This window comes from Metopolophium dirhodum, chromosome 7 (assembly GCF_019925205.1).
Source record: "Metopolophium dirhodum isolate CAU chromosome 7, ASM1992520v1, whole genome shotgun sequence".
Classification (NCBI taxonomy): Eukaryota; Metazoa; Arthropoda; class Insecta; order Hemiptera; family Aphididae; genus Metopolophium; species Metopolophium dirhodum.
Window position 1 is genome coordinate 24,241,158 of NC_083566.1, and position 16,573 is coordinate 24,257,730.

The window sequence follows — 16,573 nt, forward strand, 5'->3', positions numbered from 1 at the left end:
TTAAGTATGTGTAAGCTCCAGTTTATACAGGTTTTAATATATTCTATACATTTGATGTATTATCAATACAAAATTACAAAAGAACTCAATCAAATTAAATAATGTATTTTTAATTTAAAAGCTTTATCGCAATGTTAATTAAATATACCAATTATTACCAAATTAGCTTACAAAAAAAACAATTAAAATCGCAGTATTATATTCATGTGCTGCGTTTTCAAAATCATAAAAAGTTGTGAAAGAAGATTGGATTTTTTTACTGACCTTTTTTCGTGGTAGTTAATTTCATACTATGTAAATACGAACAAATATAAAAACTCAATTTAATGTCAAAGGAAACCATATTATTACGCATTCAATATACTTGGTCATTTGATTTACACAACTTACGAATCCAACATAAATTAATTATATATATATTTACTGTTAAATAATTAACATTCATTCAAACATGTATGATATATGTCAGCGTACATTTAAAAAAAAATATGGTATTTATAAATCGAATACGATAAATTACTATAGCTGTTGTAATATTATAATATCTTATATTATATACAATGTAAAATAAACTGATAGACTAAAGAATATTTAAACATATTACGTAGGTAGGTAATCGATATTATATAGGTATCATTATTTATAAAAATTGATATTATACTTATACTACTTTTTACTTATTTTTTACTTATACTTAGTTGTATTTGAATATAAATAATATACATACCTAATATAGTATAGTAGGTAAATATATAGTATAATATTAATATATATTACAGCCTACAGGTATCCAAACAAAATGTTTTCAATCTTAAGTTATAAAACTTTTAAATTGTATTTAACTATGAATGATTGAAACTTAAACAACTATATATTTTAGTACTAACTACCTATAATTATTGTCTTAAGAAATAAATGGTGAAAATCAGAATAACACTATATAAATATTCTTAAATATTATAGTATTTTTAAAAATAGTCAAGCACTCCAACAGCTTAAGTACAGGTGTACAACTATTTTATTTTGATATAGATTGCTTTAAATAACCAAATTATACATTATTCACTAGAGAACCAAGTCATTACTTATTTAATTTATCTAATATAATCTGTAAAATGTTAAAGAACAAAGTATAATTATATAAGCGTTTAGCTTATTACAAATTAATTACATGAAAAATTCAAGTTGTATTACAAATATTTTATGTGGTCGTATAAGAAAATGTACGTATTACACAATATTAAATAATAGAATACAGAAATTCCTATTTTATTCGTTAAAAATAATACTGTCCTTAAAATCTATATTCATATTCATTCTATAATAATAGTATACTGTGTAGAATAAGTAAATTGTATAACATTAATTATAAAATATATACGACATAGCTAGTTCAGCTCGAAAAATGAGCCCACAACAGGATCGCCTGAATATGAGCTATTATGTGAATTATAACCTAACACAATCTTAACATAGAAAATGCTTAAAATAATTTATGAAACTGTGATGGTTTTGGGCTTTTTGAGTTCATAGGTTGTTTTAATATAATCTGGTATAGTAATTATTACAAAAGTTTTTCAAAATGCTGAAATTATTAGGATTTTTATTATAATATATACCTAATAGGTACCTATATTATCTTATTTATATTCATGTGAATATGGAATACCATACACTTTTATTATACAATAGAATAAACTTCTTACAGGTCACACGATCACGACAATTATATCAAAATTACTGAATGTTTATTGTCTGCATGTATGATATATCTATATCTCAGTCGTTGGTATACGATACTACCTACGTTACGAATTATGATATCGTGATTTTAAAAACAGAATCGAATAATTTTGATTTTTTGTGTTCCTTTGTTAAATATTTATAAATGTTCACATTTCTATAAAATGTTGTGGTAAATTAAAAGATTAAATTTTCATGCATACACAATGAGTAATTGGATATCGTTAATAAGAATTGAATAAAAGCATCATTAATCAAAATCATAATAAATTACCTTATTAATTGTAATAGGTATCATATTATATAGTTTATGAAATTGTGAACTTAAATTTAATTGTTTTTAATTTTAAAATTCAGAACTGTACATTATTTGAGTTTGAAGTTTCTAATATACTTATATACCTACGTCCTACATAACATATGTCTACGTATTAATATAAATTATAATAGGATACTAAACGTAGTATTGTTTGAAGATTTCCATTATATTCCACTTATTCAAAATTGTTAAATTATTATCATAATTATATATTCTATAGTCGAGAACCTGATAACATTTCGAGGGTGCTTATAAATTATCAATTTAAACTAAAATATTCTATAGATTATAAAATAAATACACATGTATAAACAATTTTAGTCATATTTTTTAAACTTTTAATTAGGTATCTAGATATCTAAATAATATATACCTTATAAAATTACAATAATATTTCTTATGTATTATTTTGGATTTATGATCCTGAATAATATTTCTTATTTTCTAATTAACTTATAATAATTAAGAATACCTATATCAAATATTAGAGGTATGTAGGACATAATATAGAAAGTTAGGTCTTACTGTTTTAGGTACATACAATATCTAGTATGTACATTATACTTATCAGTTATAGGTACACACAAATATTCCATAGTATAATACAATAAATCCAATCTACAAATAATTATTTAGTAATTATTGAGGAATCATCTGTTTGGCGCAGTGCTTTGTAGGGTTACTATAGGTACGTGTCTTTGTGACGGATACACTAATTATACGGCATAACCATACCCCAAACGAAACCCCCTTTGATGTTCGACAGATAATACCGAAAACGTACGAATTGGCTGTGTCACGAACCAATTAATAAAGAAACATCTGACACACTTGTGCATTACATTACACCCAAATGCGCATAATAATGTGTCAATTTGTAATAATTGGTAAACGAACCGGTGATATAGGTCGAAACGGCCTTTGTCCATAATAATATGTTATAATTTTTCATTACACCTATTATATTATATTATTATCCTAGGATAACCACGGCGGTAAAACCGTTTGGTCTCGACGGCGAAAATACCGCAGTGTGGCCAGACTCTAATATAATATGTATTATAAAGGTATACAAACAAAAAAAAAAATCATTATGATCATAAAAAAATAATTCAATTAAACCAATAATTGTAAAACTAATATTATCGGAATTATGATAAATTGATAACACATTATATTTTATTTAATTCTATACCTTTATAAGGTATATATTATTCATATATATTAAAATAATCATGGAAATATGTTTATAAACACATTATATAGAGGGTGGCATCCACCCTTTTTTCACCCCTTGTTGGGTGCCCTTGATATTTTGACCTTCAATATTCGTGATCATAGTAAAAGTCTTATTACTTCGATTTTTGTTTGTAACTGTGTGCATCGATATGGACTCTGTAGTTTTTATGTCTCGACTCACGATTCCGTTTTTTTTTATCACGAACAAGTTGGATTCCGTGGTGGCCGTCGAGGGTTCTATGCACCACCAGAACAACTGCTTGTCGAAATGTTTGCGAAAAGTACCGCTCACCAAATACAGGGCAATAGGGTTGATACAAGAGTTTATGAAACTTAGACAAAATCCAGCAATTCGTAATACATGCCAGAAAGTGTTGTACTCTTCCGTTGACTTGGGGTAGTTGTAAAACCACAGCATGAAAATGTGATGAGGTAGAAAGCAAATGGCAAACATCAACACAAAGGCGAGCACAGCTTTAGCAACTTTTTTTCGAGCTCGAACTTGACGTATTTGTCCCTAAAATGTAAAAATATATCAACGCTTATTGCTTATAACTTTCATTGTGTACCTATAAAACCTATAATAATTATATGAAAATATTTTAAGATTAAATGTAAAAACGGCATATTAATTCGTAATATTATACTTTTAATAGGTACCTAATTATTATAATATATTATATGCATAGGTAAACGACCTGATTTCGTGTAATAACAATATATAGGTATTATTTAAAATTTAAATAATGTAATACTTATGATATTATACTTATTATTATAATATTATATAACCACACCTGAAGTTCGCCAGGCATGTTGTTGGTGGTGTGCACCAGGTACCGAGCGATGAGCACGTAGAAGCACGCGATGACAGCGAGCGGGACGGCGTAGTAGACGAGGAACTTCACGATCACCATGACCTTGGGATAGGTGGGCCCGAGGTGCTCGGAGAACGGGTAACAGGCCTCGAACAGCGTAACGTTGTGCACGCGGAACTGGCGGACGTACGAGAACCGGGCGGCGGGCACAGCGCACACCACGGCCGCCGCCCAGATGGCCGCGGCCACGGACAGCGTGAACCGGGTGGCGAACCGTCCTCCGGTGGACGCGTGCAGCTTGCGCATCGGATTCACGATGGCAAAATAACGGTCGGCGCTAAGCGCGGTCAACGTGAACACGGAAACGCCGATCGAAACGTCCTTGGCCGTCTCCGACACTTTACACACGGCCAGCCCGTAAGGCCACGAAGGGAACTGTGTTGGGCAAACGAACAATATTATTATTACGGACGAGTGCTTACACGGTCGTGAAGTTCACTATCTAACTTAGTGCCATTGATCGATGTAAACGAAAAAGTATAGTTATTATTGATTTATACCAATATAATATAGTTTTCTTACTAAAAAAAAATGTGATACCAATGCCGCAAGAATGTCTCGCGCCTGACGCAAATTCTTATTGCAACCTTCTATATCCAAATAATTAATAAATCCAATTTGTTACCCGAAACCACATTATAAGTTGAAAATTCGTGCATTTTTTCTGCTCCAACAGGTGATGACAGAAACTAAACAAAACACACATTGTAAAACCAATAGGCAAGTACATATTCATCGCTCAGCTCGGATGTATTTAACCAAATACTGGGAATTGTTGACCCCTCAAGTACACACTACATCAACAATTCCAACAGAAACTGAATGGAAAACATCCATGGCTTTAGTAATGTATTTAAATTTCGCCTATGTATATTTTAAGGATAAAATGCGAATGAGCGTCATGCTCAGTGTTTGGATTAAATAAGTAGTTTTTTATCTAGATAAAGATAAAGATATTGCAACTCTAATGTATGTAGATAGATATAAAAGATAACTTAACTCATATTCATCTAGATAAAGATAAAGATAAATACTTTTTTATCTAGATAAAAAAAGATACAATTTTTTTTTAAATGGGTTTTAAATTTAGGTATATTTTAATTGGGCACTAGGAACATAATAATAATAATAATGATATAATAAAAATAATTACATTATTTATAAACCATAAAGTTGGTTTGAGAATCTGTATAAATATTTAAATGCGTTTGTACAATTTCGCGTATCTAGATAAATCCATTTAGATGAGTAAAAAAATTATCTAAGATAAACGTTTAGATACCTTGTAACTATATTTATCTAGATAAGATAAAAGATGAACAAATAATTATCTAGATATTCATCTAGATAAATTTATCTAGATAATTCTGAACACTGGTCATGCTTGGTTAATCACCTCGGATAAAATATATGACAATATTATGTATGTCGTACAATATTATATTACAATAATTGCTTACGGTTCAAACTCAGAATTTTTAGTTCTTACCGTATATACGGTGGACGTAAACGGCACGCAGCTGATGATCACTAACAAATCACCTAGTGCTAGGTTGATTATGTAAATATTGGGCACGTTCCTCATCTGCTTGTTCCGAACAAATATCAACACCAACGTGACGTTACCGATCATGCCGATGACGAATATGATGGCGAACAATGCGGGAACGATGTATGTCTCTGGTCTGTCGGCGTAATCGTAATAATCGTTTATTGGCAGAGTGTTGTTGTTGGTGCTTATGTTGTTTGCCATGTCGGCGGCGCGTTTCATTCGTGGGCTGCGAACCTAGTGGATGGTTACACACTGAAAATTTTGATTTATCTACATCAACATAATAATTATTATCTCCATATAAGGACATTGGATTTGTAAAAAATTAATGTTTGCTTTGCTTATTGCAAGAGTACATATAATAATAATATATACTTTCAGCTTGGCACAGATCAAATCATGACGTTGGTATCATCGTAGGTAGGTACTTCAATTTGGACTTTTTTTTTATCAATAAGTATCAAACCGTTTATGATTTTGTAAAAGAATACTAATGTAGGAAAATAATAATAACAAAGAGTAAAATAACTACATTCATACATAAATAACAACTACGTTCGTATGCATTATTTTAGTCGCGTTAGGTATTATTTTTATCCCTATAGCCTATGCCACCGCTTATTTAGTTCTCTGTGTATTATAAAATCGATAGTTTAAGTAATTTTTGTAAAATTTATAATATGAAAAACATCTTTACACTGGGTAATGGGTATTATATGTAACTAAACTTTTGCTGTAGCCTGTTGTAGCTAGAAATATTTACATAAATATAGGTTAGTTAAATTATAATAATATAAGCAAAAAGTTTGAGAATTGGTAGTAAGTACTTGCTTTATTATATAATAATGTTTTAAAAATCTATTGTACCTATTATGGTTATTAAAAAAAAAAACGTAAAATACGTTTGCAATAACTAATATATTAGATTCTGAGCGAAGCGATGAATGTATTGATTTTACAATGATGTGTGATTTTTTTTAAAATTTTTTTCATCACCTTTTAAGACAGTAAAAGTGCTTGGATTTTCTTCAACAGTAACTTTTCTGATAGGAAAGTTAATCTAGTTGGTAATTTGGGGGGTCAAAAGTAAAAATTTCTAAGTAGTTTTCAAACGTGACGTGAAAAACAAAAGAAAAATTAAGGAAAAAATGGGAATTTTTACACAAAATCTGTTTTCGAGAAAATCGATTTTGGTTTTTGGTGTAACTCTAAAACAAATTACCGTAGGTACATGCAATTTTGACTGAATGTTTATACTACCATTTTCTATACACCATCAAATTTTGAAAATGTAATATAAGATTACTCATAAGTTTGTCTACCTTTATCAAAAAAAAAATGTCTACAAGAAACTTAAATTAAATTTTTATGAGCGTCTGAAATTTATATTTTTACAACATTTGATATTCACTTGATTTCTCATGTAACAATTTTCTTATTTTATTGTAATTGAAAAACGAATGACTGTAGATACTTGAAAATTTCACTGAATGTTTATATTTTCATTTTCTATACACCATACAATTTTGAAAATATTTTGACTCTTTTTGAGTGGTTTACGAACATTGTCAGTTTTCAATTTTTTTAGTTATTTTTTCTATAAATATCAATAAAAATTTTTTGTTGGGTAAAAAAGCGTGAAAATTATTATAAGGCTCCTGATATATCGTTCTAATAGCAGTTGAAAAATATTAAAAATACATAGGCACAATTTTTTTTAAAAGCATTTAAAGTTCAAATTTTGACAATATTTATCAAATTTATAATTTATTAATTATTTTGTAGTTAAAAATGTATAAAATGTTTAACTTTTATGGCTAAGGATTGAAAATTTAAAACAAGGCTCCACGTAAATAGGTTATATATAAATTACTTTATTCACAATAAGATCATCAAATATACTTGGAAAAATCATAGGCTGACTGACCGTTTTCGCTCAGAATCGTTTTTCTTATACAATGTTATTATAATAACATTGAATTCAAATTTAACACCATCCATTACACTGATCCACTTGTAACCTACTGTACAGCAGAGCAACATCCACTTACCCACCTTTTTTTTTTTTTGTATGGCTAAATAAGAATGATTAAATATATATTAAAAACCCATTTAATGTTGGTTCAGTAAGTACTCGGTTGTTATTAGTGATTTTTTTCAATAATGTACTTAACCTAAGACTAAAATAACAATGTATTTGTTAACAATGAACTATTCAAAACCATGAATGGAGATTATAAATCTTTAGAGTTTATAGCGAATGCCAAATTGTAAGAAGCATACTTGATAATATACCTACTGCTGCGAACCAGAATTTTTATTCCGGGCAACGGAAAAGTTAAGTTAAGTTTTGAACACCATACGCCGAATATTAAATAACGAATTTAACAAAGTCTGAGTCATATTATAGAGTTGGTACATTTAACGGGCATCGATGTGCACGGGATTAGCTAGTATATTATATATATGTTTGGAACGCACAATGGTTTAATTTATTATTATTATCGTAATAAATTAAAATAAATTTCTTATATTATTAATTCTTTGTGTGAGTAACTAACTCATAACTCATAATTCAAAGGTTATTAGTTTATTACTAGTATTACCTTTTAAAACTTGGTTAAACAATTTTCAAGTTACCTAATCATTTGTGTAGAGAAAATACTCTTTATTTTTGCCAATAATGTTGAATCCATAGAAATAAAATATAGATTTTTCTCAAACGCCCGCGTTGTGTTTAAAAAGTAAACATGAAAATCAAAAAATGTATTTTCAAAAGTAAGGTGAATAACCCTAAAAAAAACACTAACTTTATGAAGAGGAAGTGTTAATATCATTTTTCCCGTGCGTGAAATTCTAATTGCTCGTAAATTATGACGTATGATACTTGGTTAAATTTAAATTTAATTTACAACTAAAGAACGGTCATGGTATCCATTATGATATGACCAAAGCCCATTAGTCCATTATTATTATACTAAAATCCATGATATATTTTGTAAGTAGTAGTCGGCAGAGAAGATATAAACTGAAACCAACTTACTGAAAAATAATAATATTACTGTCTGCAAAAATACTGTATAATAATATACTAATATGATTTATTCATTAAACGTTTGAAATATCTTACGTGAATATGAATTTATGTAGTAAGCTGTTGCAAAAACTTAACCCAATTTCAACGATCTTAAATGAAATCGGTCAATCGTCAATATCATCGCAAGATTATTAATCATTGCGGACAGGCGTATCGTGGGTACCTATACGTTGCGCGAAAGTACGATTTTGTTTGTATGAAAATATGAAATATTGAGTCTCATTTTCACATTAAGCGTTTTATGTTTTATTGATGTTCTTTCTCTATTTCTCTCGGGGTTTTACTCGCAACCCATATACAATAGCCAATATAGACAGGGAGCTACTGACGGTTTGACCTCACCCATTTTAGCTTCCTTGAAATTTTTATGGCTAATAGAATCAGGTGTGCTGAATACGATAGAAAATCGGCTGATTAGTAGAGTGTCTCAGAGGGGAGGAGGTGTCTCCAAAATTGGAACAAAAATCAACCGACCTTAGCTCATCAGCCACCAACGCCAAATTATTTGAAATAATGAATGTTATAAACAAATCGAAGTCTTGGTGGGGGGGGGGGGGGAAGTGTCTCCAAATTGTGACAAAAATCAACAAATTGTCAGCAACATTTTGGATAGTATACATGCTTCGATTTTTGGGATCAGCATCTTTTCTGATAGAAAAGTGAACCTAGTTTGTACATTTGGGAGGTAGAAATTTAAAATTCCAAGTAGTTTTAAAAAGCGTAAGGACAAACAAAACAAAAGTGAAAGAAAAGTGATAATTTTTACGCAAAACCGATTTTTGAGGAAATCGATTTTATTTTTTTGGTGTTCCTCAAAAATTAATAACCATAGGCCATTGAAATTTTCACCAAATATGTATATTAGCATTTCACATAAGTGGCAACATTTTAATAATATTTTGACTTTTTTTGTGATACTTATAGCCTTGATAAATTTTTAGAAATTTGTAGATTTTTTTTAAACTATTCTCGATAAAAACTTTTTCACGTAGTGAAAAAGCTTGAAAATTTAATACAAGATTCCTTATAAGTGTCATAAATGTTAGTTAAAAAAAATCCGAAACACACGATTTCTTTTTTATATACAATTGAAGTTCAAATTTTAACAAAAATCAACAAAATATCAAAAATTTTTCAGTTAGAAATTCATAAATGGTTTACTTTTTAAAGCTTACATTATAAATGTTGAAAGAAGACCCCTTCCAAATTTACCTATCTTAATCAAAAAAAAAAGTTTACCGAAAAGCAATATTAATTTTTTACGAGTGTTTGAATTTAAATTTTTACAATATTTTATTTTCATAGGTAAATTAAAGAATTTCCATCAATCAGTTTTTGATATTTTGTTGTATCGAACTTAAAAACGAATGAACCTACTTGACTTTTTTACCAAAATTAAAACGACCATTATCCATGTACGGTAATATTTTCAAACACTTTTGAAACTTTTTCAGTTATAAATATTTCCACACTTTAAAAAAATGGATTCAACCAAAATTTGTAGTTCAAATACCAAATCTTATTTTTGCATATTTCATGGGTTAGGGCGCATATAAATGCATGTTTTAATATTTTTTTTGGCTTAAAATGCTTTTTTCGTAATATTTACATTTTTTCGGCCAATCTGTCAAAAATGTATTTGTATAAACTATGACTTTTATAGTTTTACGGAAATTATTCTATTTTTACTCGGGTATTTAACGTTTAATTATATTTAATTATATTATTTATATAATTTATATATATTTTATAGATATTGTATACAACGAAGACCAAGACTAGTGAAGATCAATAACTCATACCAAGAAGTAACAATACTGATATTTAAACTAAAATTAATAAAAAATTATACTTAATGAAAAAAATAAAAATAAAAGTTAAATTTTTGTGGTTTTTTTTGCATATTTTAAGAATTTTTGGAGAATATTTTTATGCATATTTTGTCAGATTTTAGTGCATATATGCATGCATATTTAATGGTTTTTAAGTGCATTAAATTCATAGCCTTAGTTATAACTTTATAAGTATTTAAAGTTTTGATGTGTTGAGTGGTGAGGTACAAGGGCACTCCGCAAAATGTTGACCATCAAAACTCATGAAAACTTTAATAAATACGTAATAAACTAACAAGTAACAACTAATAAAGTCCTAAAGTCCCCACACACTGCAGCCGTGGCGGTGGTGTTAAATTCTATTGTCTTTGCTTTACCGCCACGGTGAGCGGTGAAATGTGTCCTGCAGCAATTCGCCGCCACCGCCACCGCTGAAGTGTGTGGGGGGTGGGGGACCTTATGGGTGAGTTATAGTTACATTATATTTCTAGGTAACTTATGTTTATAAATGGTTGCTTACAGTATATACCTACTATACCTATTATAATATGTTAGGTATATCTATATCACATTTTAAATGATTAATAGTTTGGCACTAATCATAAAAGGTAAGTATAGTTATTTATATGTAAATAAGTTTTATAGGTACCTTTGATAATTTTATTGGCAACAATATAATATTCAAGGAAATGAGACACCCCAATTAATACACACTGATTAATTGATTCAGAATTTAAATCAATTAAATATGCATATTCAATTATAATGAAATACAAAGAATAGCCTACTTACTCTAATAGTTCATCAGGAAATCTAATTATTTAAACTGTACCAAACCAATTATAGATGATAATATAACGGTAAAACATTATTTGATCCGATGTGGATCCTCGTAGACTCTAAATTAAAAAGTTTCTAGACTCAAAACTTATATGAAGCATTGAAACAATTATAACTAAACGAAATGTAAAATAAATATTTATTTAGGTATAAAATATTAATTATTGACAGATTTGTACAGTCTAATTATTTAGTTAAGCAATAAACAATAATTTTTAACATTCATGCAAATTCATATTAGGAATATAATAGGTATATACCTAATATAATATAATAATAACAATATAATATTATAATACAATTTATTATATATTTTATATTGTATTTACATATTATAATACGTATTAAATAATAGCAGTACAGATTGAAAATCTGACATAAATGTAAATTTAAAACATAGGAAAATGTTACTCTGCTGTATATTAATATAATATCTGTCGAATACTACGTTTTTGAGTAGGTACCCATTTTCTAGGTAATTGAAATGGATGCTTTGAATTTGAATGCAATAATACACCATTCAACCATTGTATACCCAAAACGATTCTAAACGGAAACACGGTGAGGAAGGGACCATCCACTATTTCTACTTTCTAGGGATTATTTATATTTTATTCTCCTGTTGGCAATTTATTTTCTTGACGGTACTTATGTTGAACTAATTTTTGTCAAAATATAGAACATATATCAATTATTATAATATTATATCATACATAATTGATATTAACTTACATGTTATAAATGATAAGTCAATAGTAAATACTGAGTATACCACGAAATTATAGAAACGTGTGAATAGGTTCGTGGTATAAAAGCTTAAAATTAAATATTTTAAATTATTCATTGTGTATAAAATATTATAATTTAAGTAGGTACTTAGACTAACAGAATGTTTAAAGCATCTACGGTTACTAAACATTTTAGGCTTTAATCCATTAACACAATTATTACGTTGCATTGGTATAAAGTTCTCAAAGTTAGCGTATAGATATTCTAATTTTTGAACTTGAAAAAAAATAATTGTTTATTACAATCTAGTAAAACGATGGAATATATATACCACTACTATATTTAGGCTATATAGTTAAAGTTATATTACACAAATATATATTACAAATACTATCTTATTGTACTCATACTTAATTATTTTAAATTAAATCCTTCATATTTTGAAATACCTACATTGTATTCAATTAATTTTACAGGTTACCACTAACCATGATATTATTAATGTAATTAAATTGTGTAGGCAATCTATATGTCAAGCTTCACTGGGTATTTGTAACTATTTTGTATATTCTTTGTTTTTCGAATTTATTAAGAAAATATGTACTGGACATTTTAAGAAACATTTTAAGAAACATTTTACTGGACATCTGATAGAAAAGTGAATCTAGTTGGTACTTTGGGGGGGGGGGGGGGGCAAGAGTAAAAAATTCCTAATAGTTTTTTAAAGTGCCGGAAAAAACAACATAACAATTAAAAAAAAACGGAAATTTTTACGCAAAATCGGTTTTCGACAAAATCGATTTTGGTTTTTGGTGTAACTTTACAACAAATGACCGTATTTATATGAAATTGTCATTAGTAGTTTATATTCACACTTTTTATACATGCCACAATTTTCAAAATATTTTGATTTGTTTTGAACTATGTATACGGAAATTTTCAGTTTTCAATTGTATTAGTTTTTTTTTTCTATGAATGTCAACAAAATTTTTTTTGTTTTGTAAAAAAGTTTGAATATTTAATATAAAGATCCTACACTATTGTTACAGTGACAAATAAAAAATATTAAAAATCTATAGTCACAATTTTTTTTTATAAACATTTAAAGTTCAAATCTTGACAAAATACGTAAAAATTACGAAAATGGGAAAATTATTTTGAGTTAGAAATTCATTAAAATTTTTATTTTAAAATCTAAGATTTTAAAATGTAATACAAGATTCCTTGTAAGTTTGTATACCTTTATCAAAAATAAAATGTCAACAATAAAGTCAAATTAAATTTTTATGAGCGTTTGAATTTCATATTTTTACAATATTGAATATTCACTTAATTTTTCATGTAGCGATTTCCCTATTTGTTGCAATTCAAAAACGAAAAACCGTAGACATTTGAAATGTATATCATATGTTTGTTTTATCGATTCCTATACTTGATAAAATACTACTTTAAACTACTTATTCGCCGTATAATTTTACTGAACATTTTGCCTTATCAGAATTAAAATTCGAATAAGTAGTTTTTAAGTTATGTTTACCTACTAAATTATTAATTACCTACCTAATAACAATGATTAGTCTATTTTATATATTTATTTATTTATTTTTATTTGAGCCTATTTGAAGATTAATTAATAAATTCGCAATTTTAAACTTATATAAAATGGCAATATAACTTAAATAGTTGAATCATAATTATCAACACTGTTATAAGTTTATTAACTTTTCAATTTATTTCTCTTAGTAATCCAACAATAAACCTTTTTGAAATTCCAATAGCATCAGCATAATGACCTGTATAGGTCATACAAATAAAAAATAAAAAATCTTAGTTTTATTTATATTTTGGTGTTTAAAATTTGAATAATTAAAAATGTTTAAATGATAAGTTAACAATTTTATTTCCACTAGAAATACAACAATTTATAACAGTGGTATAATTATATATAAAATAGTATATTATAATATAATATGTATAAAATATATTATTACTTACCGAGTTTACTTAAATTGTAATATGTGAACAATTGATAATCCCGATTGAACGACTGAAAAATAATCGAAATTCAGTGGTTTTATTAACTGGCAATAGTATAATACTGTTCGAGTTATATAGGATAACTGGTAGAGCAAAAACGAGAATTATTGCGCCCAGACCTTTGGCCGAAAGCTCCCGAACACTTCCGGTAGGAATCGAACACTACAATTGAATTACGACTGTTATTTTCACATATTTTATCAACATTATAAAACATTCGTATCAAATATAAATGTCGTTATTCATCGTTTATTAAAAAATTTTGGAAAAATTGTTTTCAATATTATTTTCAAAAATGTTAATGTATAATATACCTGGTACTATTATAGCGGTAACTGCAGTAAGTATATACTATACTAGATTATATTGGTACTATATACCAATATAATATAAAATGTTCTTTATATTATTTCCGTTAGTTTTACGAGTTAAAAAATAAGTAATTTTAGAGTGTCATTATAGTTTTGGAAATAAATGTAGGTATATACTACTATGGTAAGGTATATTTAGTATACCTACATATATATAATATATATAAATATAACTTTACTACCTATACTTATTGTAATATTATTATAACTAAGTAAAAAACATTTTATAATACCAAAATAAAAGTAGATAAATACGAAATAAAATGTGATGGGTATAATATAAACTTTTTAATATTTTTTAAGTTCTAAAGCAGTAATACATCTCTATTGCTTATACGTTACGGACACGACACATATATTATTAAGTAAAAATAAAAACAACTAGACCGGATACAGCGATCGGATGTTGGATATTGTATACTATTTTCTTCCTTCGCTTACCTCGGTGAATAATACTGGCTTATAATAAGTATACATTAGAAGTATATTATGCTAAATATTGCTAAATCAATAATTATTAGATTGAAAAAACGATGTCGTTTACTACCGAATTTATAAGTTATAACAAAGTTTTAAACATTTCAAACAAAACTAGTAGAAAAGATTTTATAAATTAGGTACCAAAATATATTATTATAATTATTGAAAATAATTGATAAACACTTAATATTAATACTTATGCAATACGACTATACGAGTAGGTAAAGCCGTAAAGGTAATCTAACATCTTGCAATCGATTTAAAGGTATAATACATACCTCAATGTTAAAACTCACTAAAAATTGTAGAAATTAGTATTTTATGTTAAATTTGAATTCAATTATACCTACATTATAACATATGAAAAACGATTTGATTGAAGGTTACGATATCATCGTAATAGGTATATTACCAAGTAGGTACCTACATTTTATAATACTGCAGTACTCAACGATAAAGGTAACACGAAATATTTCAAACGCACGACTCTGAATTTAATTTGGTGTTTTTTACTGTATAATAAATTAGGGCTAGGATTTATATGCAATAAAGAATTGTAAAATATGCATTTTACTTACCAAGAAATGCAAAAATATGCAAAATCGAGTTTTTAATTTACTATTTTACCATCTGATTTAAAAACGTCACTGGAAAATTCTTCAACAAAATGACGTAACTTGGCACTTTCACTTTGAACTTTTGGCATTTTATAAAACTTAAATTATTAAGTATTAATGTCCGCACATTTAAGCAACACACGACTACTAATGAAATAATGTTGTGCTGTCTCACTGTATAACAATGTGTATAAGTAATTCTATCAGTCGTCCGATCAAAATAAGATTAGATAGGTAGTATTTATACTATATACTTACGACAATTCAACGGATAAACCAAAACTATCGATTTCATGAAATAAACACCATTTAAAATTCACAATAACTTATAATAATTTAAAAATTTGAGTAAAAAAAAATGAAAAATCCATGAATATGCAATTATATGCACTATGTTAAAAATATGCAAAAATATGCAGAAAAAAATTTGTTCTATTTAAACGAGAATAAGCCAAATCGTGGACAAATCCGGCAACCAATCAATTTGGACTTAAGGAAAAAAACATGCAAATGCATATAAATCCTAGCCCTAATAATAATTAATAGGCTTATATTACACCTATTTTTTAAAACTTAACGTCTCTCCCTTTTTGAATTCAAATTCGAATTACTTTAATTTATTTAAGCCATTTTGAGTTGTTATGTTTATATCTTAAAAATTGACTTATTGAGAGTGAGGTAAAGTTTCGATTTGTGCATGTTGTATAATATACTTGTATTCGTATAGGTATTATTATTAACCAAAATACATTTTATTAGGTACTCACTATACATTTTAGTTAATAATATTATGAAAATAATGTAAATGTGCTTTACTTGAGTTACGACACATGTTTTCC

At 27.4% G+C, this 16,573-nt stretch overlaps 1 protein-coding gene across 1 annotated transcript; it reads right to left on the bottom strand.

Annotated features, from left to right (window-relative positions):
* Positions 1 to 1,178: 1,178 nt before the first annotated feature.
* On the bottom strand, positions 1,179 to 15,529 carry LOC132948784 (neuropeptide CCHamide-1 receptor-like). The gene is made up of 5 exons (XM_061019430.1): positions 15,396 to 15,529; positions 14,225 to 14,276; positions 5,669 to 5,983; positions 4,099 to 4,554; positions 1,179 to 3,818 (listed from the first exon to the last, which is right to left on the bottom strand). Exons 3-5 carry the CDS (start codon positions 5,948 to 5,950, stop codon positions 3,321 to 3,323), a joined length of 1,236 nt encoding a protein of 411 aa, XP_060875413.1. The 5' UTR covers positions 5,951 to 5,983; positions 14,225 to 14,276; positions 15,396 to 15,529; the 3' UTR covers positions 1,179 to 3,320.
* Positions 15,530 to 16,573: the final 1,044 nt, after the last annotated feature.